At 52.3% G+C, this 26,537-nt stretch overlaps 3 protein-coding genes across 11 annotated transcripts in view; 1 reads left to right on the forward strand and 2 right to left on the reverse strand.

Annotated features, from left to right (window-relative positions):
* The first annotated feature begins 684 nt into the window (after nucleotides 1–684).
* P2RX6 (purinergic receptor P2X 6) lies at nucleotides 685–6,672 on the forward strand. 5 transcript variants are annotated; one of them, XR_011905402.1, is made up of 14 exons: nucleotides 685–1,077; nucleotides 1,153–1,303; nucleotides 1,541–1,612; nucleotides 2,392–2,467; nucleotides 2,628–2,721; nucleotides 2,836–2,916; nucleotides 3,028–3,169; nucleotides 3,383–3,492; nucleotides 3,635–3,728; nucleotides 3,863–3,928; nucleotides 4,163–4,240; nucleotides 4,483–4,582; nucleotides 5,195–5,394; nucleotides 6,535–6,672. XR_011905402.1 is itself a non-coding variant. In XM_072350682.1 (13 exons), exons 1-12 carry the CDS (start codon nucleotides 692–694, stop codon nucleotides 4,573–4,575), a joined length of 1,443 nt encoding a protein of 480 aa, XP_072206783.1. In that variant the 5' UTR covers nucleotides 685–691; the 3' UTR covers nucleotides 4,576–4,582; nucleotides 5,161–5,179. The 5 variants fall into 5 exon arrangements, 3 of the variants coding, with proteins under 3 accessions (XP_072206783.1, XP_072206781.1, XP_072206784.1); XM_072350682.1 differs by lacking the exons at nucleotides 5,195–5,394; nucleotides 6,535–6,672 and adding an exon at nucleotides 5,161–5,179; XR_011905403.1 differs by lacking the exons at nucleotides 5,195–5,394; nucleotides 6,535–6,672 and having other exon boundaries at nucleotides 3,640–3,728; nucleotides 4,483–4,901.
* On the reverse strand, nucleotides 5,135–6,195 carry LOC140259757 (transmembrane protein 17B-like). The gene is made up of 4 exons (XM_072351362.1): nucleotides 6,065–6,195; nucleotides 5,792–5,895; nucleotides 5,576–5,689; nucleotides 5,135–5,398 (listed from the first exon to the last, which is right to left on the reverse strand). The coding sequence occupies exons 1-4, from the start codon at nucleotides 6,180–6,182 to the stop codon at nucleotides 5,135–5,137; spliced, it is 600 nt and encodes a 199-aa protein (XP_072207463.1). The 5' UTR covers nucleotides 6,183–6,195.
* The window catches only part of AIFM3 (AIF family member 3), a 42,612-nt gene continuing 22,726 nt past the window's right edge, over nucleotides 6,652–26,537 (reverse strand). For 3 of the 5 annotated variants that reach the window (XM_072350670.1, XM_072350671.1, XM_072350674.1), the window contains exons 2-21: nucleotides 25,036–25,188; nucleotides 21,361–21,574; nucleotides 19,244–19,353; nucleotides 18,655–18,764; nucleotides 18,482–18,526; nucleotides 17,804–17,900; nucleotides 16,943–17,055; nucleotides 15,713–15,799; nucleotides 14,908–14,999; nucleotides 13,636–13,766; nucleotides 13,050–13,165; nucleotides 12,715–12,786; nucleotides 12,203–12,266; nucleotides 11,908–11,984; nucleotides 11,535–11,652; nucleotides 11,210–11,308; nucleotides 10,860–10,935; nucleotides 8,418–8,522; nucleotides 8,287–8,307; nucleotides 7,893–8,076 (exon numbers count right to left, since the gene is read on the reverse strand). In XM_072350670.1, the coding sequence (XP_072206771.1) occupies nucleotides 8,037–8,076; nucleotides 8,287–8,307; nucleotides 8,418–8,522; nucleotides 10,860–10,935; nucleotides 11,210–11,308; nucleotides 11,535–11,652; nucleotides 11,908–11,984; nucleotides 12,203–12,266; nucleotides 12,715–12,786; nucleotides 13,050–13,165; nucleotides 13,636–13,766; nucleotides 14,908–14,999; nucleotides 15,713–15,799; nucleotides 16,943–17,055; nucleotides 17,804–17,900; nucleotides 18,482–18,526; nucleotides 18,655–18,764; nucleotides 19,244–19,353; nucleotides 21,361–21,574; nucleotides 25,036–25,188 (1,940 nt within the window). In that variant the 3' untranslated portion in view covers nucleotides 7,893–8,036. Of the gene's footprint in view, nucleotides 8,077–8,286; nucleotides 8,308–8,417; nucleotides 8,523–10,859; nucleotides 10,936–11,209; nucleotides 11,309–11,534; nucleotides 11,653–11,907; nucleotides 11,985–12,202; nucleotides 12,267–12,714; nucleotides 12,787–13,049; nucleotides 13,166–13,635; nucleotides 13,767–14,907; nucleotides 15,000–15,712; nucleotides 15,800–16,942; nucleotides 17,056–17,803; nucleotides 17,901–18,481; nucleotides 18,527–18,654; nucleotides 18,765–19,243; nucleotides 19,354–21,360; nucleotides 21,575–25,035; nucleotides 25,189–26,537 lie in introns of all 5 variants that reach the window. The other 2 variants (XM_072350673.1, XM_072350675.1) reach the window with 1 other exon arrangement.

Genomic DNA, 26,537 nt, shown 5'->3' on the forward strand with positions numbered 1-26,537 from the left:
CAGCCTGATGTGATGGGAGGCGTCCCTACATGTGGAAGGGGCTGGATTGGCTTCAGTTGGAAGGGGTCCCTTCCAATTGAAGCCATTCTGTGTGGCTCTGCTCCCCAGACCCAGGTATCTGTTGCTAGTGCCCAACCTGGATGTCTCTGAACTGAAGGACAAGCAGGAGGTGGGTCCTCAACACCTCCCTGTCACAAAAGATGGGCTCTCTGACTCCTGTAGGGCAGAACCAGCAGCGCCAGGAAGGGAGGGCTGATAAGGTTGGGGTCCTGGTGTGCAACCAGAGGTGGGGGGATCATGGGGAGTATAACAGGGATGGGAGAGCAACAGAGAGAAATAAGGGGGCTGGAGGGGAATAATGGGGAGGGTAATGGAGGGAGAATAAGGAAGGGATGGTAATGGAGAGGGGAAGGGAGAAAAGGGCAATGGGGGTTGGGGGGGGGGGGGGAATCATAATAGGGATGGGGAGGTAATGGGGTATGATAAGGGCTAAAGGACAGGGAATAACAAGGGGAGGAATAAGGGGGGTATATAGGGTGGTGGGTGATAACAGGAATGGGGGGGGGTATAACTAATGGGGGGATAGCAAGGGGAGGAATAATGGGAATGGGGGAGGATGGTGGGAGGAGGAATAACGGGGATGGTAAGTTAATGATGGGATGGGGGAAGGCATTGGGGATGGGATAGGGTGATGGGAGCGGTCATAGCGGGGATGGGGAACGATGAGGACTGGAGGGCTGCCCTCACCCGAGGGCCCACCCCGCGGTGCCGCAGTTGGAGCGCAGGGCCGCTCGGGCCGGGCAGCAGGCAGGATGCCGGGCAGACACCGCAGAGCCGGCACGCCGCCAGGTACGAGCTGTGCTCCCGGCCTGCGGGGGAAGAGCGGAACGCGGAGCTCCCGTCCTCCGCCATCTCCGCATCCCTCTCTGTCTCCATGGCGACGTTGGGCGGCGGAGGCTCCGCGCTGTGCGGGGCGCTGCTGGACTATAAGACCGAGAAGTTCGCGTTGACTCGGAACCGACGCGTGGGGCTGCTGCACCGCCTGCTGCAGCTCGCCGTGCTGGGTTACGTGCTGGGGTAGGTCCGTTCCGCAGCGCTGCTTTATCCCTCGGCCCCGCAACCCCGAGCCGGGCTGACCCGAGCCGTCCGCAGGTGGGTGTTCGTTGTGCGGAGGGGTTACCAGGACACCGACGCCGCTCCTCACGTTTCGGTCGTCACTAAGCTGAAGGGAGCGTCCGTCAGCAGGGCGGAGAACGAGCGGAGGCGGCTCTGGGACGCGGCGGATTTCTCGAGGCACCCGCAGGTAGGAGAGGCGGGATTCGAACCCGTGGTCTGCTGTGGCTCCGGCGCCGGGATTCGAACCCGCGTCTCAACAGCGGGACCTTTGCGAGCCCCGGCTGCGCGAAGAAGAGGTCGGAAAGCCGCAATAGAGCGGTGCTGGAGGGGTCCTTAATAGAGCGGTGCTGGAGGGGTCCTTAATAGAGCGGTGCTGGAGGGGTCCTTAATAGAGCGGTGCTGAAAGGGTCCTTTTGCCTCGCAGGGAGAAAATGTGCTTTTTTTGGTGACCAACTTCATTGTGACGGACAAGCAGGTTCAGGGCACCTGTCCCGAGGTGAGCAGGCCTTGCTGCAAGTGGGAGGAGTGGAGCACGGTGCGTGGCATGGCACGGCTCCCCAGGGCTGTGGGCACAACCTTGGGCTGCAGGAGCTCAGGGGGCGCTGGGATGTTGCTCACGAAGGGAGATGGGTGTCAGACCTTGGAAGAAGCCGCCTCCCTGTTTGCTCCCATCTATCTGATGCTATTGGTGCTTTGCTCTCCAAGGAGGCTGGCTTTGCTTCCTGGCTGCAGTGCATGGCTGTGCAGCTGTTGAAGAATCAGCAGCTGTTTCTGATAAGGATGAAGAATAAACTCACTCTCTTGCCCAGGTATGTTTGCTTTCTGTGCTCACCAATAAACCCTTCAGCCCTCAAGTTTCAAGGGTGTCTGCACAGCAGATCTCATCTCTCAGTGTGACCTGTGGCACGTGTAACCTGGCTCTGTTTGTGCCCATGGAGAGCACCATCACCAGTAGATCTTCAGGGCTGACTTATTAGAAGGTGATAGGAAGGGTATGTTGAAGGAATCTCATCCAGATTCAGGTTTTCTATAGCACTGCCATGGACTTCAGTAGCTGAATTCCCAAGGTTGGCACCTCTTCACCTATAACCACTGGATGGGCCTTAAAGTTCCTTCCAACCCAACCATGAAGCTGGATTGGGGAATCCCATATCCCAGCTCTGGGGCTGTGCTGCTGGTTTGGAAGCATTTGGGGCATGCACGGAGATGTGGGTGAATGGCTGTGAGCCTTAAGGGGCTGTGCAGTGCTGACCACTTCTCCCCTGCCTCTTTCAGAGCCCCTCTGTGTTGGATGGGATCTGCATGGAAGATGTGGACTGTCCTATGGGAAACCCGGTGGTTCATGGCAATGGTACTGCATCTTTTGCTTAAGAAACAGATGCAAATCGTTCAATTCCAGCTCTGTAATGATGCCTCACTGCCCGAGTTCAGTGCCCTTTTGCTACAGAGCCTGGAGGCTGGCAGAGACCGCCTTGAAGATCAGGGTGTGATTCGTGTCACCTTGTTTCTAGGGATTAAGACTGGGAAATGCGTGACGTTCAACAGCAGCCATTCCACCTGCGAGATCTTTGCCTGGTGCCCAGTGGAGAATGACACCCTGCCCAGGTACAGCACAGGGCTGGGGATGGTCCCTCAAGGTGTTTGAAGAGGCAGAGAGATGTGGCACTGAGGGATGTGGTTGGTGAGCAACCAAACCCCGGGGCTTTGTTGTTTTTGCAGGAAGCCTCTTCTGGCCGAGGCAGAGAATTTCACCCTTTTTATAAAGAATACTGTCAACTTCACCAAGTTTAACTTCTCCAAGTAAGTGTGACACCCTCCAGCCCCTACTGTGTGCTGCCTGACCCAGCCTCTGTGCTCAGCTCATCCCAGGGGCCACATACCACCCCCATGTCTCTCCTCCTCCTGTTTCAGGGGCAACACGCTGCAGACCAATGACCCCACCTATTTCAAGACCTGTGTGTACGATCCCTTTTTCAACCCTTCCTGCCCCGTGTTCCGTATCCGTGACATGGTGGAAGCAGCTGGGGAGACCTTTGGGGCCCTCGCACTGCTGGTATTTGCTTCCTTTTTAAGCATAGAAGATGATTGCTAATTCCCCAGAGGAAGCTGGGATGGATGGGCCCTGGGCAGCCTGATCTGGTGGGGGGCAACCAACCCAGGGCAGGGGTTGGGGCTGGGAGGCATTAAGGTCCCTTTCGGTTCAGCTGTGTTGTGATTCTATGCCATCTCCAGTCCGTGGAATCTAACATGTGTTGTTGTGCTGCAGGGAGGAAGCATCAGCGTGCGCATTGAGTGGGACTGTGACCTGGACCAGCCTGCTGCCCACTGCCAGCCACGCTACTCCTTCATCCTGCTGGACAGGAGGTATAACTTCAGGTGAGGGCGCTGGGCTGGGCATGCTGCTGTCACTTGGGAGCTCGCTTCCTCTGATGGGGCAGCAGGGCAGATGGGACCTAATAAGCCAGCTGTGCCCAGCTGGGTGCAGGGATGTGTGGCTGAGCCCTGTGTGACTCTGCAGAACAGCCTCCTACTACTGGGACTCGCAGAGGCAGCACTACCGGAGCCTGCTGAAGCTCTATGGCATCCGCTTTGACATCTCTGTGCACGGCCAGGTAGCGTGTCCTCAAACCTCCCTCCCCCCCCCCCATTCCTTGTCACTGCCTGCAGCTCCACAGCTCCCTTATGGGCTCCTCACAGCTCTCTCCCTGCTCTCTGCCTTCTCTCCTCAACCCCTTGTTTTCATCAGGCTGGGAAGTTCGGCATAATTCCTGCTGCTGTCAGCTTTGGCACCGGCATCGCCTTCCTCGGAACCGTGAGTACTGAAGATGCACTTTTCCTCTGATCCGTGGGCTGTGATTTGCTGCCCAGCTGCAGCCTGAAGGGCAGCCTGGTGTAGCATACCTGGCACATACTGCCATTGACCCAGTAATGGGGTCCCCCCCTGCCCCCGTTTCCCTGTCCCTTGCTTGGCTATGATGGTGGCTTTCCCTTCTACCATCCCCAACCCGCAGCATTTCCTACCTCTGCTCCATTTGTCCCCCTCTAGGCCACCATGGTCTGTGACCTGGTTCTGCTCTACCTGGATGCGAAGGCTGACCTCTATTGGAAGGAGAAGTTTGAGGAGGTGAGGATGGGCTGCAGGGCAGACTGGGAGAGCTGAGGTTTTGTGAGCTGATTTCATTGCTTTCTTTTTGCCCTTTGATTGTAACTCAGCTCACCAGATCTGGGAGCTGTGTCAGTGCTGTCGGTTTGCTTGCTGTGCATGATGTCTGCTTGGCACTGACCTTCCAGAGCCCTCTCATTCCTTATCAGAGCAGGACTTGGGCATCCCCTGGGCTGTAGCAAACATCCCTGTTTGCTTTGCAGGCAAAACCTCCCAAAGGTAAGAAAGAAGCAACAGCTGAAGCACAGAAAGCTGGCCAGGACCTGGGGGATGCTCAGCAATGCACACTGGAGTGACTTGGAGGTAGATGTGATGGGGCACAGCTTTGGCCTTGCAGGAGGAGGCTCAATTCTGGACGAGCTCTGGGGCTGGGTGCTGCGCTTCTGAAGGAGTGCCAGCATCAGCAGAAGTCCTTGGTACATGGAGAGTATATGGAGAGTCCTCCTGACACAGCATGTAGCTCTGGGGCAGTGCTGCAGAGCTGCTGTCAGGGCTGGGGCTCACTGGGATGGGGTCAGTCCATGCTCAGCATAGGAGGCTTAAAGCACTTTGCACTTCTTCCCTTCCCATTTGGCCCTGTGGAAAGCAGGGATGCACTGAAATAAAGCTGTTCAGAAAGTGGGAGGTGGCTCTGACCCTGCTCTTTCCCTTGGAGCCCTGTATCCTTTGCACGGTCACATAGGGTGCACCTCCATCCTGCACACCCCAACTCTGCCCTACCAGGGGTCAGCATGGACACCTACCCCTTTACTGGTGGCAGAGCTCAGGGGAACCCCATGAGCTCCAGAGCTGCATGGCCTAGGAAAGAGTGCTCAGAAGCACATGATGGGGTCCAGGTGCTGTTTAATGTTGGGCTCAGTGGGGCGGGTTGTGACCCCCAGCATCACCTTGGCTGCCCACCTTGAACTGCCGCAGGTAGAACTGAGCTGCCAGCTGTCTGCTCATCACCCGCAGTGCCAGGAAGGCAGCCACCACCTCACAGATGAGGAAGGCCAGGAGAAGGCTGTGCACAACCAGCTCCAGAGGCAGGCGGATGGTGAGGTGGTCCGTGAGCAGGAACAGAAGGAGGGGCAGCTGGATCAGGACAGAGAGGAGAAGGAACCCAGCAAGCTCAGGTACCTGCGTGAACAGAGGTGGGTGAGGGTGTATGGGCACCCTTGGTATGTGGGGGGCACCTCTGCAGGGGCTGAACCCCCTGGAGCATCCTGATTGGCACTTAAGGAGGAAGGGACATGATGGGCTCACAGACCCCAGGCAAAGAGGACATTGAGCATGGAGCAGCAGGCCAGCCCTTACCTTCTCCTGCAGGTTCCCGATGTAGCCCAAGTAGAGCCGGGCTCCTTCAGCCAGTGTGAGGATGAGGAAGGCAGCGAGCAGGAGGAGCTGGTAGTAGCGGGGCAGCAGGTTGTACTGTAACAGGGCACAGCCTTGTCCCTGCCAGCCCCATGCTGGTTCCCAGCCCACTCTGCCCTCCCTCTGTAACCTTCCCTGCCTGGAAAGTTAAGGATGTACCTTCAGCTGTAGCATTGTGCCCTCAGCCAGGCACCAGCAGGGGAAGTAGCAGACATTGAAGTAGAGCATCACCTGGAGGGGCAGGCTGGCCAACACCTCGTGCACTGGGCAGGGCAAAACAGGGCTGGGCAGGACCCACAGTACCCCCATCATCCCTCCCTTGCATCCCAGCCCAGTGTAACAGCACTGATGTTCACTGCCAGCCGTTGCTGGTGGTGCAGGGACCCAGCACTGCCCACAGCGCAGACACAGCATTGAACCCCCCCGGGGTACCTGGATGGTAGAGGTGAGCAGTGCTGCTGTCCCATGTCTTGTTGGTGGTGAAGAGGGCACTGCTGAAGGCAGTCAGCCCCCGGCGCAGGTTGGGGGGCAGCGGTGTGTGTGCAGCCATGGCCGGCAGCAAAGCTGGGATTAGCAGGAGGGGAATTAAGGCAGTGACTGCTCAGGGTAATGCGTGGGGCCAGGCAGCCATTGGCTCTCATGGTACACAGCTGCTGGGGAAGGGCCTTTATTGCCATAGCGAGAGCTCCCAGTCACTGAGCCCAAGGGTACAGAGCATCTCCTGCAGCAGGGTGATAGCAGGTGGTGGCTGTCCCTCTGTCACCGCCATGGGGACGTCCCCTCCACGCAGCACTCCACCCCATTGCACCCCCTCCCTGCTGCATTGTATCAGCATCATTATTGCTTAAAATTCCCTGACGGATGTGGATGTGTCCCATCCCCTGAGACCCTTCCCCTCGTAGAACGGACACCGCAGCAGAAGTGCTCCATGATCTCCATGCTGGCATCGAGGTGACATTGACAGGAATGAGTCCCAAAGTCTCCAGGCCCATGAAGCCTTTTACCCTCGCTGGAGCAGACTCTCCCCATCATGGAGATGTGGCTTTCCTTGTGATCTTCAGCCTTCATCACATCCCAGAAGGTGCCCAAGACAGCAGCTGCTGCCAGTGCCTGATCTGGCTGCTGCTGCAGATATTGAAGCTGTTGCAAAGCAGTCCTTAAGGTCCAGGTCCTGGTAAGGGACACGAGAAACCAAATAAAAAGGACTTTCCTGCTTGCTAAAGCCAAAGCAAAGCTGTGGAGCACCAGATGGGAGCCCTAAAGAGGGCTCTCTTTAGGGAAAAAGCCCTATCCTACATGGATATCCCAGGCAATGTAACAAGGTATGGAATAAATACAGCATGCTGTGAGTGTTGGTCTGTCACTAGATAAGGGCAGTGCACTAAGGAAGGCTGATGGACCAGCAGAGAGTCCCATGAGGTCCTGCTGGTCTATTTGGCTGTATCTGGAGAGGACATGCTTTTCCTTTGGCCAACCTGCTGGGCTTGGAAGGAATCAGAAAGGGTCTGGATCACAACAGGAGCACTGCTTTCATTCATAGAGGGTGAATCAAACTGAAAATAACATTTCTCTGGCTCTGGGCTGAGGGTAACGCAGTGACAGATGGGGAACAAAGCTCCCAAAGGACAGGACTAGAAGCTGTCCATGGGGGATTCTCACACCTGGCTCTGCTGGGTGGACAAACACAGGGCTCTGGACTGGCCACCTCCACTCCAGGGGCAGCAAGCATGGCTACAGAGCACTGACATTGCCAGCTGAGATGGGAGATGCAGCCCTGTCACCAGGCGACAGGAAGAATAAGTGACAAAGGGCAGAGAACGGCCAGAAATACTCCTCCAGCTCTTCTTCCTGGAGCAGCACGTCAGCAGCAATGTCAACCCTCCAATAATCACTAAGGAGAAGGTGCAGATAATGGGCTCCGTGGGGAGGGAAGAGGACCTGGGAAGGGGCAATGTGCTTGAGAGCACATACTGGCCACAGAGAGCGACGAAAGGCACTCATGCTGTTCACAGGGTGAAGGGATGATGTTCTTGGGGCTCTCGTCGTGCTGCTTGGAGAGTGTGGATGTGGCACCCATCAGCACCGTGGCACCCGTGGCAGCAGTCTGCAGCTCCCTGCCAGCCACACTAATGCCAAACCTGCTCCCCCAGGTTTTCCTGACTTGCCAGTGGGATTTCCACCTGCTGACCCCACCAACTGGTGGCTGCAGGGCCAGGAGAGCTGGTGGTGGTTCGCATGCACAGAGCTGCTGGGGAGGTGACTGCAGGGTGAAATAGGCTGGGTCTCTGGCCAAGTCTCAAGGGAAGATGACTCGGGTGCATTATTTGCATCGTGCCGTGGAGCTGCAGCCGTCCCCATCTCCTCGAGGGCAGCACAGCATCAGGAGGTTGCAGCCACGTCAGTGTTAGGAGCCTTTCCCTGTGAGCCAGGACATATCTCCAGTTCTATGAAGACAAAACCAAGCAGCACTGTGAGCTTTCTGAGCTGTGCAGCATCCCTTCATCTGCCTGCACCTCCACCCCATGCAAAACAGTTCAAGCAGGTTTGAGTTGCAATACAAGCACATGGCCATCATCAGCATCTCCGTGCAGGAGTTGGAGATGTGGCACACCTGTAATACCCCACACAGACCCAGGACCCAAAACTGAACGTACTTGCCATGACGCACAAACAGCCTAAAAGGTGCAAATGCAGCAGGAGACAGAGAGAGAAAAGACATTCAGGGTTAGGCGGCCCTCTCCAGACTCCTCCCCAGCCCAGCTCTTGGCACAGCACATGTACTTACTCCACATCACGCTTTCGGATGGCCCTGCCAGCAGCCAGGACCTCGGCCACCTTGGAGACAATGGGGTCGTAGTTCATGCTGGCCACAGCCACCACCTCATCGCTCCTAGGGCCGGAGAGCAGAGAGGTCAGGGCAGCCCAAACATGGACAACTCCATCACCCAAAAGCAACATGCTGGAGAGAGGCAGGGAGCAAAGGAAAACGGGACCTGTCCTGAGGTGTGAGCAGTGACTATGGTGTGGGACAAGGACAGAAGAGGGCTCGGAGCTGGTTGACCCCACTGTGGTCTGATTGAAGTTTGTATATTGGCCTGGTGATGCTCACCAGGGTGCCTAGAGCTGCCTCTGTGCCACTGCCCAGGGACTGAGGCACATGGGGGAAACAACAGAAGAGATGGAGCTGACAGTGGAGCAGTGTGTCCCAGTCTGGCTGACCATACCCCAGTGGTGGTGGTATAAGGTGAGATCAAAAGGTGAATGGGAAATGAACGAAGCAGAAGAAAAGGTGTAAGAACACCAGAGGAGCTTTGGGTAAAGGTCACAAAGCAAAGGAGGAAGGTTCCTCTGCTCTGAGATCTGCAGCAGCCTGAGTGTAAATCTGCAAAGTCTGATTCACAATTAGTAACAGAATGAACAACGTAAAGATCAGGGAAGATGCACGAGTGAAATATTAAACACTGGAGACGTTGCTTAGTGTGGAAGCACCCAATAAACCAGGATTAATCCACTGCCACAGAGAAACACCACCACAGCTTCCCTGTCCAGACTGGGAGCTCAGAACCTGTTCCAGACACACTGCAGCTTTTCCACTGTTTGTTCCATGTTTTATCCATTAATGCATGCACAAAACAGCAAGAGTGAGCAAGCAGCCAGCAAATCATAGGCTGGATGCTGTTTTTAACTACACTCTGTCCTCTGTGCAACTGCAAGTGAATCATAGAATCATTATGGTTGGAAAAAAACAAGATCATCCAGGCTAACTAACCAGCAACCCATCACCACCATGCCCAGCAACTCACATCCCTCAGAAGATCACTAATATCCAATACAGCCCCCAAGAAGAGCACCCTGGACTGGGGGTATCTGCTGGAACACAATAAACTCAGGGGCTGTGGGACCCTGCACTGACAGCTAATCCAGGAGGTTCCCTCCTCACTGTGAGATGCTGTTGTGTACCCACACAGGCAACCATTCCCATCAGCAAGACAAGGGGCAGGTGGTCCTTCTGTGAAATAGTGTGCAGGGCAGCAGTGAACTGGAGCACCTCACGTCAGCAGTGGCTTTGAAACATTTTGTTTGAGGCCAGCAGGAGTCCCTCTTCTTCATCAAGAGGTCTTTTGAGGCCAACAAGGGTGCCCTTTCTGCAGCTGGGATGGGGAGTAATCAGAGTTCTTGGCCTAAAGGCCGTAAATTGCTGGGGATGAGCACCATCTGCACCTGGCCTTCCCTTCTTCTGTAGGGTTCAATGCAGTAGAAAAGGGGGTGCCATGGGGAAGGCAACTACAGCTGCTCACTGCTCACCCCAAGAGCTTGGGGTTGGTCTGTTCTACTGCAGGTGCTGCGGTGTCCCATGGGGACAACTGCAGAGCACCCTGTCCCTGCACAGAGCCCTTAGCAGCTCATCCTCAGTTCTGTATGGGGATAAACAGTCTTATTCTTCAAACTCTGGAGAAGAAAAGAGTTCCATTGTGAAAGCTGATGCTCAGGGCAGGCTCCAGCAATGGGCATCACCAGCATTTCATGCAAGAACCAGCACGCACCAGAAGAAGAGCCTAAGCCAACAGGTAGACGTGGAAAACAGGAGACGGCCACTTGGGGACAGCATCCTCATCCAAAAGCGTTAGCACCAGTAGCAGGACCATCACCAAGTGACAAGAAAAGGAGGAAAGGAACGCTCCCAACCACCTCTGGCAGAGGCAGAGATGGGGCTGTGGCTGAGAGAAGCCCGCTGGACCCCTCAGTACCTCCAGCTCTCGGCGCACGGTGCTGTCCTGCCACACCAAAGCCATCTCCTGGGGCCCCTCCTGGGTGGCAGAAGAAGGCAGCGCTCAGCGCCCGCCCCGCAGCCCCAGCATGAGGCCCCGCACCATGCAGGGGATTATTCACCTTGCTCTTGAAAGAGCTCCACAGATGTTTTATTCAAGTGCTCTGGCATTTCCTTTCTAATTAGGGTTGGGATAAATAGCTGCACCTGTTGTGCCCTAAGGATGGAAAGGAAGGGTGGGAAGAAGCTTCAAAGGAGACTGTTTGCTGGAGAGAAATACTCAGCACGTCGCTTCTCCAGTGCCTGGCATTAATGCATTTCTATGTGCAATTTATTAATGTCCTGCAACCTCAGTGTCCAGATTGGAGCAGAATTGACTGGAAGAAGCTCTAGCAAAACTAATTTCCAGCCTAGAGGAACAAGCTGAGACAAATGGACGTGGAGAGGAGAAACACTTACTTGGTATAAAATGCTACAAACTTCAGTTCATCCAAGTCCCCTTGAATGACGACATCATCAAATCCTTCCCCGTGGCCTGAAAGATGAAATTATTATGAGTAGGAGAAGCCTTGTTGCTAAGAAATCCATTTCCATAGCAAATGTCTTGGTCTGCTTGTCATTTACTTCGTTTGACCATGGAATTAAAGACTGGTCTTCACTTCTTTCCTCTGGACACAGCTCTGGCCTTAGCAAAAAGTGTCCCTGCACATCACCCTGGACCAGCTGAGGGGGCTGGAATTGGCTCTGCAAGGTGGCCATGACTTCTGTGTCCCAAAACAGTTCCACAGCAGCCCCAGGGAATCCCTCACCTGCATATCGAATGCTTTTCCCAAACATTGCAGTCCACAAATAGGGGACTGTGCTGATCTCCGTGCCATGGGCCAGCATATTCAGTGCTGCAATACGGCCTGGAAGACAAGAAACAGCAGAGTAAGTGAGGAAGCTCTGAGCCCAAGCCAAGTGTGAGGATGGGAGAAATATATTTTTCCCAATGTTTCCTACATCTACTCTGTTTCCCTGCATTCAATTGCCCCATTCTCTTCCTAAAGGGTTAGAAATTTCCCATGGATATGGATACGGTTCTTCCCCACAAGCAGTTTATTGTGCAAAGCGAAGGCACTCAGATGCACCTACCATGCATGTGGGCCATCTGCCAGTGGGGGACATTCACTTTCTTATTGTTCCTCAAGGCCAGTGGGAACGTGACAGCATCACCAGCTGCAAACACTCCAGGGATGTTGGTCTGCATCATCTGACAAGAGGAAGCAGAAGGGCACCTTGGTGGGATTTTCACCCTACCATGGGCAGCTGGCAGGGAACTTATCAAGGTCCTCCGGGGTGGGAGGTGTGCAGATGTGGACACCCACAGCACCAAGATGGGCTTTGTAAACCACACACATGGCAGTATCCATAATCTAAGCATCTGGAGACAGACTGTCCCAGTGCTGGTAGCCCAGAGCCCAAGGCAAGTCCAGCTTGGAGGCGTTGGCTGCACCACTGTGCTCACCTTGTTGACCACGATGAAGCCTTTGGAGTCAATGTTGATGCCACTCTGCTTGAGAAACCCCGTTGCTGGCACTGCACCTGTGGGAGAAAGCAAAGGACCTTTTTTCCTCCAGACTCCACAAACTGCTCTGTTGTGGAGCAGTCAATAAAGCAGCACCCTGGGACTTGGTGTTCTCTAGGGCACCCTGAGTACTACCAGGGCTCCCCTTCTTTCTCTAGCATGCTCCAGAGGCTCCCCAGTGTGCCCCAGTGTACCCCAAGGACCTCACAGTGTACTCACAGCAAAGTCCCCTTACCTATACCAACAACACAAACATCTGCACGCAGGACCTTCCCACTCTTCAGCACCACCTCCTTCAGCTTTATGGGAGAGAGGGGGAAAGTGCAGTTATTTCAGAGTCAACAAAGTAAAACCCTGCAGCAGTAGCAAGCCAAGCTGGTATCTCACTTCATTTCTGACATGCAAGTTGAGTATAACCCCTTATAATGGCAACAGGAGGAGTTTTGGGGCCCTCTGAGGGAGTCCTGCAGGTGCTTTCTAAGGACAGGGTTAAAGCTTGAACCAGGAAGCGTCCCAGCAGGGTTATTCTTGATGCTCCCTCTGCCCCTCCAGGATCTCAGAGCAATGTTACCACCCCAAACACCATGTCTGGAACATGTTCCCACCTGTGGGCTAAGCCCAGGAGTAGAAATCTCAGGGGCTTGGAAAGAGAGGGCATAAACCTGGCTCTGAAGGAGACAGCAGCCCCATGGTGTGATATGTGGCACTATGGCCACCTCTTGTTTCTGACCCACTGCCACACCATACCTTGCCCTCCTGCTCCCGGAGTTCTGACACCTCAGTCTGCATGTAGAACTTCACCCTGTTGGTCTCAAACATCTGTGGGAAGAGTGGGTGTACCTCAGCCTCCACTACCCCCGCCCACTGTCAGGTTCCCATGAGGTTCCATTGCAAGAGGCCCATCCCCATCCATGCACACCCCAGAGAGGCTCCCATCCCAGTCTTTAGAGGGCTTGCAGCATGGAGCACCTCCACGGCTCCATCAATAAATCCACTCCTAATAACAACTTCACCCGCAAGTTAAACCAGCAGAACCCACTCATTTCACCAAACCCAACGCCAGGACAGGAAAGCAAAGTCACCTTCATGACAGCACGGCCAACTCTCTCTCCAAAGAACTTCTTGAACGGGACCTCCTCCAGCTCCACCACAGACACCGAGTGGGCTCTCTCCGTCAGGTAGGCGGCCACCTCCATCCCTGGGGAACACAAGCACATCCCAGTGGCCCAGTGCTGTCCCCACTCCCAGCCTTGGGCCACACCACTTTCATAGAACCACTGAGTATCGTATGGGATTTATCATTCACATTAATTTATTCTTACAGGTGGAAGCCATGGGAGGACCTTAGGGAGGTAAGCAATAGGCCCTAATAAAGTCCCAGCGTGCCACAGGATCCATTTGGTAATGGACCACAGATGAAGGAAGAGAGAAACATTCCTCATGGCTGACAATGTTTTAGAAGTAAGGAGCTACTGGATGAAAACAGCCCTTGTGACCTCAATATTTTTATTTCTTTAGGGATTTTTGTTGACCAGTTTTGGTGCTGATGATTGCACAGAAAGCCTCTGCAATACATTTTCTTTCTATGGGAGTTTTTGGAAACCGTTCTCTTTGATGACCTGCAGTTTGCAACTGGTCTCTCAAATCCCATGCAAAACAAGAGCTCACCCAAGAAGGAAGCCCCCACTATGACCACGTTCTTGCTGGCTGCCAACTTCACCACGCGGTTTGCATCTTCCGGCGTCCGGATGTTGAAAACGTTTTCCACTTCCTTGCCCTTACAGCTGAGAGCTTTGGGTCTGAAAACATAAATGAAGGGCTAATTGGGCTGGGCTCCTGCAGACACCTTGGCCTGGCTGTCTGCAGCCCATCAAGGCAACCAGATGCAGCCAAAACACCCCATATTGCCACACTGCTGGAGACATAACATGCAAAACCTGAACACTGGAGGACAATGGCAAGAACCACAACCAAGAGGCTGTGGATACCCCATCCCTGGAGGTGTTCAAGACCAGGCTGGATGGGGTCCTGGGCAGCTTGGTCTAGTATCAGATATGGAGGTCGGCAGCCCTGCCTGCAGTAGAGGGGCTGGAGTTGCATGATCCTTGAGGTCCCTTTCAACCCATTCTATGATGAACCCTCGGCCCCATCAACAGCCCTCATGCATCTGTTTGGTGGGACAACATTACAGGGCCAGGATAAGCTCTGAGCAGGGAAGTGGAGCACGATGCAGGATGATTCCTGCTTTGTAACTTTAAGTTTCACTGCTGTCATGCAATTCAATTTTCAGAAGCCCGGTGGGACACAGCCAAATCTACCCTTCAGCAGAAGCTTTGGGGACCCATTTTAAAGGCTTTATAAGTCTGTGCAGATGAGGCTTCAGAAGCAGGTTAATCCTGTCACCCTCATGCATTCACTGGGGCTTATGTATTTTTAAATATCCAGCCCTTGGATATGTGATTCCCATCTGGAAGTGGGACTGAAGATCCTAAATAATTCAGGTACATTAAAAACACTTACCCAGTGTACTCAGAGCTTGTACATGAGGATTTTCAAGTTACTTCCAAAGGCTTATACACCTCCATAGGTGGTGGGTGCATTTGGCTGCAGTGCTCCATTGCCCAGCATCAGCCTACCAACTGATATGGCAGCAGCACATGTTTGCAAGGAAGCCAGGCACAGGGACCCAAAAGGCCTTAAGATCGGCCAGAAATGAAAGGTGGAAATTCCAGTGAATGTATTATTTGATTCTCAGCTTTGATTGAGCAGATACATGCAACACAGCCAGAAAGAGAGATACAGTCCTATCCTACATGTGTTTTTGCAAGCAGATTTGGTTTCTGAAGTGCCGCGTGTGATCCCTTATCCTCAGGCACAAGCTCCTCAGATTCTCAGATATAATAGTTTCTCTCATCTTTGAAATGTTTCTCTGCAGCTTACGTGTTTCCAGTCGCTATCAGCAGTTTGTTGTACTCCATCTTAAATCCATCCTTGAACACAGCCGTCTTGTTCTTGACATCCACAGCCGCAGCCTGAAATCATTTCTAAATCATGTCAAGGGATGAAATCTTAGATACCCACTGAGATGCCACTTGCTGAGCCAGAGCCTGCCCATCCATGTCTCAGGTTATTGAGCTGTACTGGTGGTAGCACACTCCAGCCTTAGGATTACTTCTCTGTAAACCTCAACTCTGTGAACCTCTCCAAAAAGCCAACATCTGCACTGTGAATGGCAGATCTTTGAGAGAATGGTGATGCTCTGCCTGGCCTGGACCACCTAACGAACTACCATCTGGTCTCTTTCCCTGCAGAACTCTCATTTTCTGTTCTACCCATAACACAGGCTTTCTTTCTTAATTCTTGAGTAGTCCCCTTGGTTTTGAGGTTTGGTTCCTATTGGCAGCTCAACCAACCCAGACCTAATATCCTTCTATTTGACCTTTACAAATCATTGAAGAACTCCCAGTATAAATAAAATGACAGGAGAAAATACTTGATTCATCATTTTCAGGGGGCTCGCAGGCAGACTGCCCCATTCAGAGGCCAGCTGGTCACCCCAAATCCATGCAAGGATGCTCAGCAAATGGCAGGTAAGAAATGGCAATCGCCATGGTGTTCGCTCAGGGAAGGATTGCATTCATTCTGCTTCTGAACAACCTCAGACTGAGCTCAGGGGCACAGAACAGCCCAGGGAATAAGGGAGTCAGCAGGTAAGACCACAGTGTATGAGTGGGATTCTCCTTACCTGCATTTCAGTCAGGACCTCGATGTCGTACGTGCGGAAGAACTCCTTGGGGCGCAGGGCGATCTGCTCTGGGTGGGAATCCATTGACTACAAAAAGAAATACAATGCATTGTTCTGTCAACAGCTGTGAGTTGAAAAAGCAAGCGGAGCAAGGCCTGCTCCCAGCACAAGGTCACTCCCAGCTCAAACCATTCTGTGACTCTACGACTCTACGATCTGAAATCAGTCCTTGTTAAGAGATTTCCTCCATGAACCAAGGGCTTCACCACCTACACCCTTAGCACCAGCTGCATACGAGGGACGGACGTGCAAAGCCCTTCACCTCCATTTGGTTGGGAGCAGGGGGCACTCCCTTCCCATGACTTCAGGTAACCGTGTACTCAGAAGAAATTTGTATCTTGAGGCAGGTTCGGGGTCATACGAGTTTTACTGAGAGTTCTTTAAACATTTGGTGTTTACTAAGAGAGGAACTTCTGGTCCCACGGCTTGGGAGTGCAGGTTCCCATGCTGGTGTGTGAGGAGGGCAGTGTGGAGCAGTGCAGAAGCCCTGAAGGCTTTGCTGCTCTCCAGTGCGAGACACCAAGGAGTCATGGTCCAAAGGGCACAGAGGGGAGCAGTCTGAAGAAGCTTAGAATGGGCTGATAACAGACATTCAGCAAGAGGAAGGGCAATGATTCTGTTTCAGGAGGCAAGAAGCCTGCAGCATACAGTTTTACGTGCTACTCCTCTAATGGATCTTTCCAGTGCTCTCAAAAAGCCACGTGTATCTTTGCATTCCTTTGAAAAAGGCTTCATTTTGGGGCTGCAAGCTGAGTTAGAAGCTCCGACTGTTGAGTACCAGCTCCCTGGGATAAGTAAAGGGACATAAAGGGGAATACACACACTGCCTGAAGTCCAGCTTTAAGATGTTGCTGTTAAACCTGAGTTGTTGTCTGATAACAAGCAAAGCCTTGGTCAGGAATAAAAATGGGATCAGAATATTGCCCCATTTCATTTCTCTAAAGATTTGATTGAAGAACACTGTAAGAGGATCCATCCAGGAACAAGCAGGCCAAGATGGCTGCTGGCAGAACTATGGAGAATGCCCTGGTTTCTGTGCAGGCAAACCCTTGCTCAGAGTCTGTACAACTCCCCTTTTGTGCTCCACCTTTCAGGATGAATTAAGGAGAAACATAACTGTGCAATGAATAGAAATATCAAAGGGCAATTGTCAAAACTCGGACTACAAACCTTGCTGAGCTTCGGTCTGTCATAGGGCAAGTGTCTGTCCATCGTGCACATGACGATCCTGTCTGAGAAACCCTCCTGGCGCAAGGTCTCTGCACAGACTAACCCAGCTGCACCTAAGAAAGAAGGAAGATCCACACCAGCCATGCATACACTGTATCTGATGGCCTGAATCCTTTACCCCTACAAACTTAGGTTTTGGTAGAAAGAACTCATTTGAACTGACATGGATTTGCACGGAGTCAGTGGGGTGTATTTCTAAGCCCAGCAGTGCAGTACAGCAGTGGGCATCCTTAAGCAACCCAATGCAATGGACTGTGGTATTCTCTTCCCACCCAGCTAGTTTTGAGAGCTCCTTTCCTGCTTACCAGAACAGACCTTGGCCTTTAGGAAGAGCTGTCAGCTTAGCTGGTCAAGGCTGAGAAAGTTCTTTCAGCAACAACGACCACCACTTCTTGAGCAGCTTGGTTCAGGATTTGGATGACTGTTTACCCACAGCCACCCCATGCTCCCCAGAGAGCCCAACTGCCCTTGGCCAGTGGGAGTCATGCTTCAGCTCTTATCAACAAACAGTATGGGTACAAGGAACAGAAAATGTGCTTCAGACTGCAGCTCCTCTTTGACTTTCAAGTCCCTGGACTTCTAGAAGTTGCTAACTGCATGTTGGTTTAGTATCCTGCTCTGCAAGCTGTGCACCTTACCTACAATGCATCATGTCAGCACAACTATGCGGGGTGCCTCCAGACTCCCTTCTCTCAGACACCTCTGAGACATATTACTTAAGCCAGTCTGGATGTCCTGCTGTTCTGACACCCACGCTGGGAGGGGACACACACTTCTGTCCCAGAGCATGCCACTCGATACCTGCACCGATGATCAGCACGTTGGTACTGCTCAGGTTGTAGTTGCTCAAGGAGATGCACTTTGCCATCATCTTTGTCCTCCTCTGTGTCTGAAGTGCCTAATGCCACCAACAAGAACAGTCATTAGCCAGGCAGGAACTGGGGGCAACTTCTAACTAGGGAACACCCACATCCTTGCACCCAATGAGGACTCCAAACCCATGCTCAACCAAATGCCTTCCCATTACCCTGTGCACTACACTCCTTCCCAGGTCCAAAAGCAAAACATATCTATTGCTGTTGGCAAATTCATGCAAGGACAAAGCACTGGGAAAAACAACAGGAAAAGCAGCACAGGAGGACCGTTGTGTGATCCTGCAGTCAGCAAGGGAAATGGAAATGCCAAAGTTCTATCAGGAACTTCAGCCTGCACCTGAGCTCATAATGCCTTTAATGCTCTAGGGAGCTGATGGACTATGTGACCTGCATTGCTACACCATGTTCAGATGCAGCTGATGAGGCCAAATGGCTGAGAGGAGAGGACTGTTGCTTGAGACTTTGGGTTTCCCCATTCTGGATGCTCACATATCCATCTGCTCAGACACTTCTTCCCCTGCCAGAGAGCCTAAAGAGCAGCATTCCCCCATCAGCACACAGAGCCAGCCTCTGGCTTTGCTTCTGGGGCAACTCTGCCTCTCACCTGCTTGCTCGCCCGGATGTACACCTTCTCCTTCTCGATCTTCACCTGAGGGTGACAAAGAGCAGAAGTTTGCAGGACAGGGAAGAGGTGTGAGGAGAGCCCACAGGCCCATTCTGACATGTGCTGGCCCCACACTTCCCCAGAGGCAGTGCTGATAGGAACAAAGGTCTCACCTGGAACCTGGGCAGGCTGTCCAAGCCAGGAAAGTCCTCAATGTCCCCAGTGCCAATGTTGAAGCAAGCCCCGTGCCAGGGGCAACGGACCCTTCCTTTGGACAAAACCCCTGCACAAAGGACAGCAGAACAGTGGTGATACATCCCTTGCCTGCAGGGATAGGCCACAGTCTCCTGGGTTCTGCACTCAGGACTATAAACCCAGCACCAGCCCAAGCAAGCTGTGCCTCAAAGCAGAGCATCCCTTAGAGCAAGCCTACTTGAGAACAGAACCTGATGCAACATGGAGCCTACAAGCTGTCAGGAAATCACACATCCAGAGCAACAGGGTTATTCCTTGTGTTTGCTCAGGCACCGCTGCCTTGGACTTTGGCTTTCCCTGCCCAAAGGAGCTGGTTTGTGGCAGAGTGAACTGCTGTCACCCCACTGAAACCACAGACATGTATTTTTGCTGCTGAAAGATTTAGACCAGCCCAAAGATGGGATGAAGCAGAGCAAGAGGCACGGCACTGCTCCATCCCCGTGGCTGACTGCTTTGCAAACACTTTGCTTCCCATGTTGACTCATACAGCAAGGGGCACAGACTGACCTTTAACCAGCGGGGCCCCATAGTGGGGGCATTTGTGTCCCATAGCATAGAACTCGCCACCTTCCTTGATCAGCAGTGCCTTCCCGCAGCCCAAGTCCACCTCACGCATCCTGAGGAGAGGAGCACAGAGATGATGGTAGAACTAATGTCATTCCCTCACCTCGTGCTGCAGCCTGGTCCCACTCTGCCCACCTCCCCCTTCCTCCAGCCCACCTGCCACTGACTCTGGGTTGCTCACAGGTGTTGTCAGCCCTGCCCTAGGCAAAAGCACACCCTGCTTGCAAAACCAAGAAAGGCACCGCAGTGCCCTCATCTACTGGATATGTGGTTAATTACGTTATCATTGCTGGAAAGAAGCATTTCAAAACATCATCTAGGTTGGAAAAGACCTTCAAGATCATCAAGTCCAGTCATCAGTCTGACCTAATGAATCCCAGCACCAAACCATGTCCCTTAGTGCCACATCCACTTCTAAATACCTCAAGGGATGGGGACCCTACTGCCCCTCTGGGCAGCACAGTCCTCTGCCAGACCATCCTCTCCATGAAGAAATTCATTGTGACACCCAATCAGAACCTCCCCTTGGCCATTTCCTGGCATGCTATCAATTATCCCCTAACGACCCCCTCCTGCTTTCAACCTCCATTCAGGTCACAGAATCACAGAATCACAGAATTATAGGGGTTGGAAGGGACCTCTAGAGATCATCGAGTCCAACCCCCCTGCCAAAGCAGGCTGCCTACACCACGTCGCACAGGTAGGCGTCCAGGCGTGTCTTGAATATCTCCAGAGAAGGAGACTCCACCACCTCCCTGGGCAGCCTGTTCCAGTGCTCCGTCACCCTCACTGTAAAGAAGTTCTTGCGCACATTCGTGCGGAACTTCCTATGCTGGAGTTTCAGCCCGTTGCCCCTAGTCCTGTCCCCACGCACTACTGAAAAGAGACCAGCCTCGCCACTATAGCTCCCACCAGGTACTGGTTGACATCTCTCACTTGCCAGCCCTGAGACACCTCATGAAATGCAGAGCAAAGTGCAGATGTGGGGGGGAAGCAGAGGGGCAGGGAGCTCATTCTACTTGCCCTGGGAGCCATCTGCCCCACCAGCTGGCAGCCCCACTCCTGAGCAGGACACTTGGCACAGGGATGTCCTTCAGTCAGCACAACTCACATTAGAGCAGTACAAGTCCTGCTGCATTCCTCAGCACTTCAGATAAATCCTGTGCTTCTCGTTAAATGACAACCATAACTTTGTCAGGAGATAAGATAAGTGAGAGAGTTTACAACTTACCCAAGGAACTGCATGATCTGAAAGAGGCAAAAACAAGAGCTGGCATCTCAAAGGTAATACACAGGAAGCTGCAAAGTCCCCACTGTGTTCAGTCCCAAAGACCCAGAGAGTGACCAGTGCCACACGGCTGTGCTGACCCCAAGGTGGACACTCTGTTCTCTTGCCCTTGAAATCAGCATCCCTGAGTATCCCTCCGAGATCCAGGGAAGGAAGGGACTCCTCTGGCCTCACCTATTGCTTATGAGCCATAGGACCTTCTCACACAGCTCTACTTTGAGCTAGAAATTGTTAGGGGAAAAAAGGCCTTGCTTTAGCAGTTGCCTGTTTGACCAAAGATCTTTCTGCTACAGCCAGGTAAGTAAAGGACTAGATGACCTTAGAGATCTTTCCCAACCTTAATGATTCTTGCACACTCCTCACCCTCAGCAACTTTTTGCTCTGTTGTACTGCACATTTCCAGGCAATGTATTTATCTAAGCCCTAGTTTTCCAACCTCCTTCTTGCAGCAGGGCACCAAAGCAGAACACTCTTTTAGGAGCACCCCAAACATGGCCAGAAGTTGTCTCCGTGGGCACCCAGCATCTCCTGGCTGCAATAACCCCAGCAGCCATCAGGCTACATCTGCACCGTGTAGAGCTCAGAATGGTGGGCTGACCCTCAAGATCACATCACTGGGGTAAAGAGCAGTAGATGTCACTCACCTGTGATGGTATTTACTAAGTCAAATTATTATCTCAAGAAACTGAGGAGCCAGGAGGAAGGTTTGGTTTTGGCTCCAAGCTTTCTTCTGGGACTTTTAAAACTACCTATGAAGATTTTAGGCACTTACTGTCCGTTCTCCAGGTCCTTCACGTGGCACACAGATGCTTCCACTACGTCTTTTGGGTTGTGGTAGGGATTGCTGGCAATGGGATGCTCCTCGAGATGGTAATGCCGGGCGGTCCCGTTGACTTTGTAAACCAATGGGCTGGCTTTCCCGTTGGGTGACATCTCCTCCTTGCTCCTCTCCTTCTCAGGTATCACAACCTCAATTTTCACTTCAACTGCAGGAACAAACAGAAATCTTCACTAAAACAAAGCCTGAAGTTTTGCTGCCATTCTGCCTCTCCTTCCTCCCTTGGATCTCAAAAGGGGCTGGAAGATGTCAACAGAATTGATGTTTTTTTGTTGTCTTGCATGGGAAGATAAAACATCTGATACCAAACTTAGCTTGGTTACCCAATTCCATGATTGCACTGCTCTTTCTCAGCTGTGCACCTTTGCATGCATGAAGTAAATACTCTTGCAAGCAGGCATTAGTCACTGGTGCAAAGCAATCCCTCTGTCACTCCTCCTGTCCTGTTTAATGGAACATAGCTTCAGGCAGTTAAGTGTGAGCATGCCAAGGCCTCTAGGGCTCAGAGAGGCTTCAAAAAAATCCTTTGTTTGTTGGTAGATAACATTAACTGGAAGAGAAAGCCAACACTGCATGGTGTATAAAACTGCTTCATTAGATGGCTTTAATAAGGAACCAGTATTAAAAATGCTCAACGCTGTTTCTGCATGAGGTTTTCAGCATAGAGAGAATCTTCAGCAAAAGCAAGAACTGTCTGGTTTATTTAGGTTTAAACTGTTTAACAGGTTTGACAATAAAAGCTCCCTTGGCCATAAATGTTAGCAGAAAGTCAAGGGATGGCTTCCCAGAAGAGACCAGAAAGCTGCTCTCCATAATAAGAATCCCTCATACCCATGCAGCGTTGTGGAGAGGTCCAGGAGAACTGAAGAACATTAAAGGTCCTCAGGAGACAAGAAACACAAATTGCAAGGGTTCTCCTGGGAACACTGGACACAAGGGCCAGGGTGAGCTAATGAGAGCAGATGGGAAACATCTGTGATGAAACTGGGGGCCAGGAGAGGAGAGACAAGGCCTTGGTGGTGGGGACTGGGATAGGAAGTTCAGAGAGCCATATCTCATCTCAGACCCCTCTGATTCCATCTCAGACCTCCCAGACCTCAACCCAGGCCACCCAGATCACATCCAAGCTGGTGCAAGAAGTTGTCAGACCTGCACTGAATGAGGAAGCTACTGCACCATGAGAAAGGACGATCTCAGGGCAATGAGACCACCCCTGGGAGTAGCAACACAGAGCTTCTGTGTGAGGCTAAGCAGCTTACTTCAATGCAAATATCCACAATGGCCATTCATGGGACCAGCCATTTGGTCTTTCCTTGAGCACAACTCATTAAGAGCCTCTGAGCATCACTGAGGTGCCACCAAACCCCACAGAGCAGGGAGATGGTCACAGCATGTGCCTGAGAAACCAGGCTCTTACATCTCAAACCTATCATGCCAGGTGACAGCTGCGAGTTTAAAAATGCATTTCATGTCCATATCTGTCAAGCAGGCATAAAATATCTCTTTATCTCCTAAGCACCCCTCGAGACTACGGTCATTAATATTTATAATAAACACCAGGGGACATTTGTAGTGAGCTGGGCATAATTGCCTGAGACCAAAGAGCTGTCCCAAGCACATGGGAGAGTATTTCACTTTCCTAGTCTTGTAAATGTCACAAATGGGATGAGCTGCAAAGAAGATAAAAGTTAAAACCCACAACCCAAAGAGGTTAAGGAAAAACAATCGATGAGCAGATTCAGAGAGACGGAATATGTTGGGATGTGGTGGGTACTGTGGGATGTGGTGTGATGTGAAGGGCTGTGGTAGGATGTGGTGGAACATGGTGGACGTGGTGGGACGTAGTGGGATGTTGTGGGTTGTGGTGAATGTGGATGACATGGTGGACATATAATCAAATCAAATGACATATGACATCACATGTGGACATGGCGAACATTGTGGGATGTGGTGGAATGTGGTGGGCAAGGCAGGAAGTGGGACGCATGGTGGGACATGGTGAGATGTGGTGGGATGTGGAGGGATGCAGAGGGATGTGGTGGGACATTGTGGGTTGTAGTGAATCGTGGTGGATGTGGTGGACTTGGTGGATGTCATGGGATGTGGTGGGATGTTGTAGACATGGTGGGATGTGGTGAGACATGGTGAGATGTGGTGGGATATGGTGTGATGTGGTGGGACACGGTGGGCACCTGGCTGCTGCCCTCTTATTTTAGTGGCCTGCAACTCAAAACCATTCTCATTAAAAATAGTAGAGTTAATCCCAAAATTGTGAGATAAATGTGCCTGCTTCCACCCTGCTTCTCCAGGCATTACCATCTCCCAGCAGCAAGGGCAAGGGCAGTAAGGCACAGGAACAGCCTTGCCATGCAGCCCCCACACCCTCACAAACACCAAAATAGTTATGCAGAGACTGGGAACCAAGCTCCGGAATGGAGTCTGGGGTCACACGACTGCAGCATTGAAGATAAGAGATTACGTCACTACTTGAACGCAAGCTCTGAATTAAACACTGATATTTATATCAGTGCATGCAGTTGTTTGCTGCTGCGGGTCTCCTGCTCTGGTTTTCTGCCCATCAAAAGGTCTTTCTGGCATAGAGAAATGTGAGTGCAGCATGGAAACCAAGCGTCACAAACAGGTTGTGAAACGTTTGCCAGCACCATCAGCATCTGCAAATCCGTATCTGTTTATCTCAGTGCACTCGGAGGTTTTATAAGCACTGGGGTGAAGCATTGCAGTGTGTGCTAACAAGGGGCTGAGGAACTGCTGTCAAAACCTCCTGAAGGCTGCTAATCAGAAACAGAGCTGCAGAAGGAGTGTTCCATTACAGGGTGGCATTCTTAGAGCTTGCCCTGCTATGCAAATACAGCTCGACACAAAAATATGCAGCTCAGGAAATGCGCCCGCAGAGCGCTTTTATTCCTGCATCAGCCCAAGATTAAACACAATCTTGCTGATGGTATACAAAATAAAGCGGAGCTGCCAGCGGACTTTGTTGCAAGTTTATTCAATGGGGGCATTTATTCCTGGATGCGCTCTCCCTTTTTAACAAGGAAGGCCGCAGTGGTTCCTCACTAGGGGAAGACTTACAGTGAGTGGGAGGATAGAAACTTGACCACAGTGTGCAGTTCCTTGGGCACAGCGATGGCCACTGAAATAACCTCTGCACACAGCAGAAACCAACCTTCCGTTTTCTCTTTGTGTCTCAATAAAACCTGTGTGCCCGTGCCTTGCAAAGCCAGGATGGCCAGCTGGGGACACTTGGTGGCTCACAGACATGACCCATATCACACCAACACCTCAGGCTGCCTAACAGTAGGAGCCCACCTGGCCCCAGTAAGTGCTAAAGGAGTTTGTGGGGTAAGATAGGAGATGTCCCAGCAGCTTCTGGACGCATTGCAGTGAATCAGGGCTGGGCACATGCCAGAACCTCCAACAGAACCTCTTGTGCCCCACAGCCCCACAGGAGTCCAGCTGAAGGCAGAGCACAGGAATTCAGGGGATTAGCAGGCAGTAATCCTCCCTGCAGGAGCAGAGAATTAACATTCCCCAGCGGTGCCCCGTGGAGCTGCCGCTGACCTACATCCCCTCATCCCTCCATCTCACCTGGCTTGGGCTTGGAGAAGCATCCTCCCATGGTGAGCAGAGCAGCACCGTGCTGGGCACACAGCAGGGATGGTGGGCAGAGCAGCGAGGGGACGGGCACAGCCTCGCATGGCAGCCGCCCGCTGGCACCGGGCCTCAGGCGTCCTTCGGCACCTGCGTGGGGCAGAAAAAACCCTTCTGAAGTTTTAAATCACCGGCGTCACTTGGTTCATCTCCAGGCTTTAATAACTTTCTGAATGCCTGCCTTTGGGAAGGCTAGAATTAACCATTTCCTAGAATGGTTGGCTTAGAAGGGACCTTACAGCCCCCAGCCCCAACCCCTGCCCTGGGCTGGCTGCCCCCACCAGACCAGGCTGCCCAGAGCTCATCCATGGCCTGGAGCAGCACAGGAGATGGGGCACACCTGAGGTTCATATGGGCTCACCTCTCAAGCCTGTGCAGGTGCCTGTGGATGAGCCAGGAATGTGCTATGAGAGCTACATCCAGTCCTCAAAGAGACATCAGGTTTGTGCAGAGCTCCCAGACAAGCTCATTTGCAGAGGGAATGGAACAGGGAAGAGCCAAGTCACTGAGTGGCAAGGGTGAGAGCATCCAAGGAGAGCAGCGTGCCAACACTTATGCAACAGTAAATGCAGAAAAATAAATAAATAAGAAGTCAAGGAAGGAGGCTGAAAGATGCAGAAGATTTGGGAAAAATACAGCAGCAAAGTCACATGCAGTATCTGCTCTGCTGCTCTGTGGACCTTTGCCAAAACTCACAGGAAGAAATGGAAAACAGTTCTGTATGAGAGAGAGTCTCAGCTGTTGGTGTCTCAGTGATATAGGCCAACAGTTTACTGTAAAGCAATAAAAGATACCACGCAAAGATTTCCAGCCCTGCAGAGATGCCAATGCACAGCCCAAGGCTGCAGGACTCCTTTCCAGCCGGTCTTGCTGGTTTCTGAGGGACTTGAAGGGTGCCTGCCCATGAATATCGGCCATTTGAATGAAGTGAATGCTTTGTTTGAGCCTTCAAGGCAGCAATCTGAAGCAATCCCCTGTGTAGTTCCCCTACTGATGGTCCCCACGGGCCCTTTGGAGGGTTGGGCTGTTCCTGGGCTGACCCTTGGGAGAGGCTGGGAGGTTGACAGATGCCTGACGTGCCCATGGTCAGGGTCCTACAGCTGTTCACAGCAAGCACCATGAGCACCATTTCAGCCCCACAAGCAACAGGCTGAACCTCCCATCTGGGAGCCCCACAGCCAAGTGCCATTGTAGAGACACAGGATCCTGGAAGAGCTTCGGTTAGAAGGTCTCTGGATGTCAGGTCATCTCACGATCTCCCCACCTCTGAGCAATGCGAGGTAACCCTACTCTAAGCCTCAAACAATGGACCTCGGTGAGTCCCCATGGGTACTAGACCTCTCAGACACCTATCAGTAGAAAAGGCTGAGATCCAATGGATGAAAAAGAACATGGATATCCACTCATGGCAGCCGGAGACCGCCCCAAGTTCCCCATCC

This window comes from Excalfactoria chinensis, chromosome 16 (assembly GCF_039878825.1).
Source record: "Excalfactoria chinensis isolate bCotChi1 chromosome 16, bCotChi1.hap2, whole genome shotgun sequence".
NCBI classification, from domain to species: domain Eukaryota; kingdom Metazoa; phylum Chordata; class Aves; order Galliformes; family Phasianidae; genus Excalfactoria; species Excalfactoria chinensis.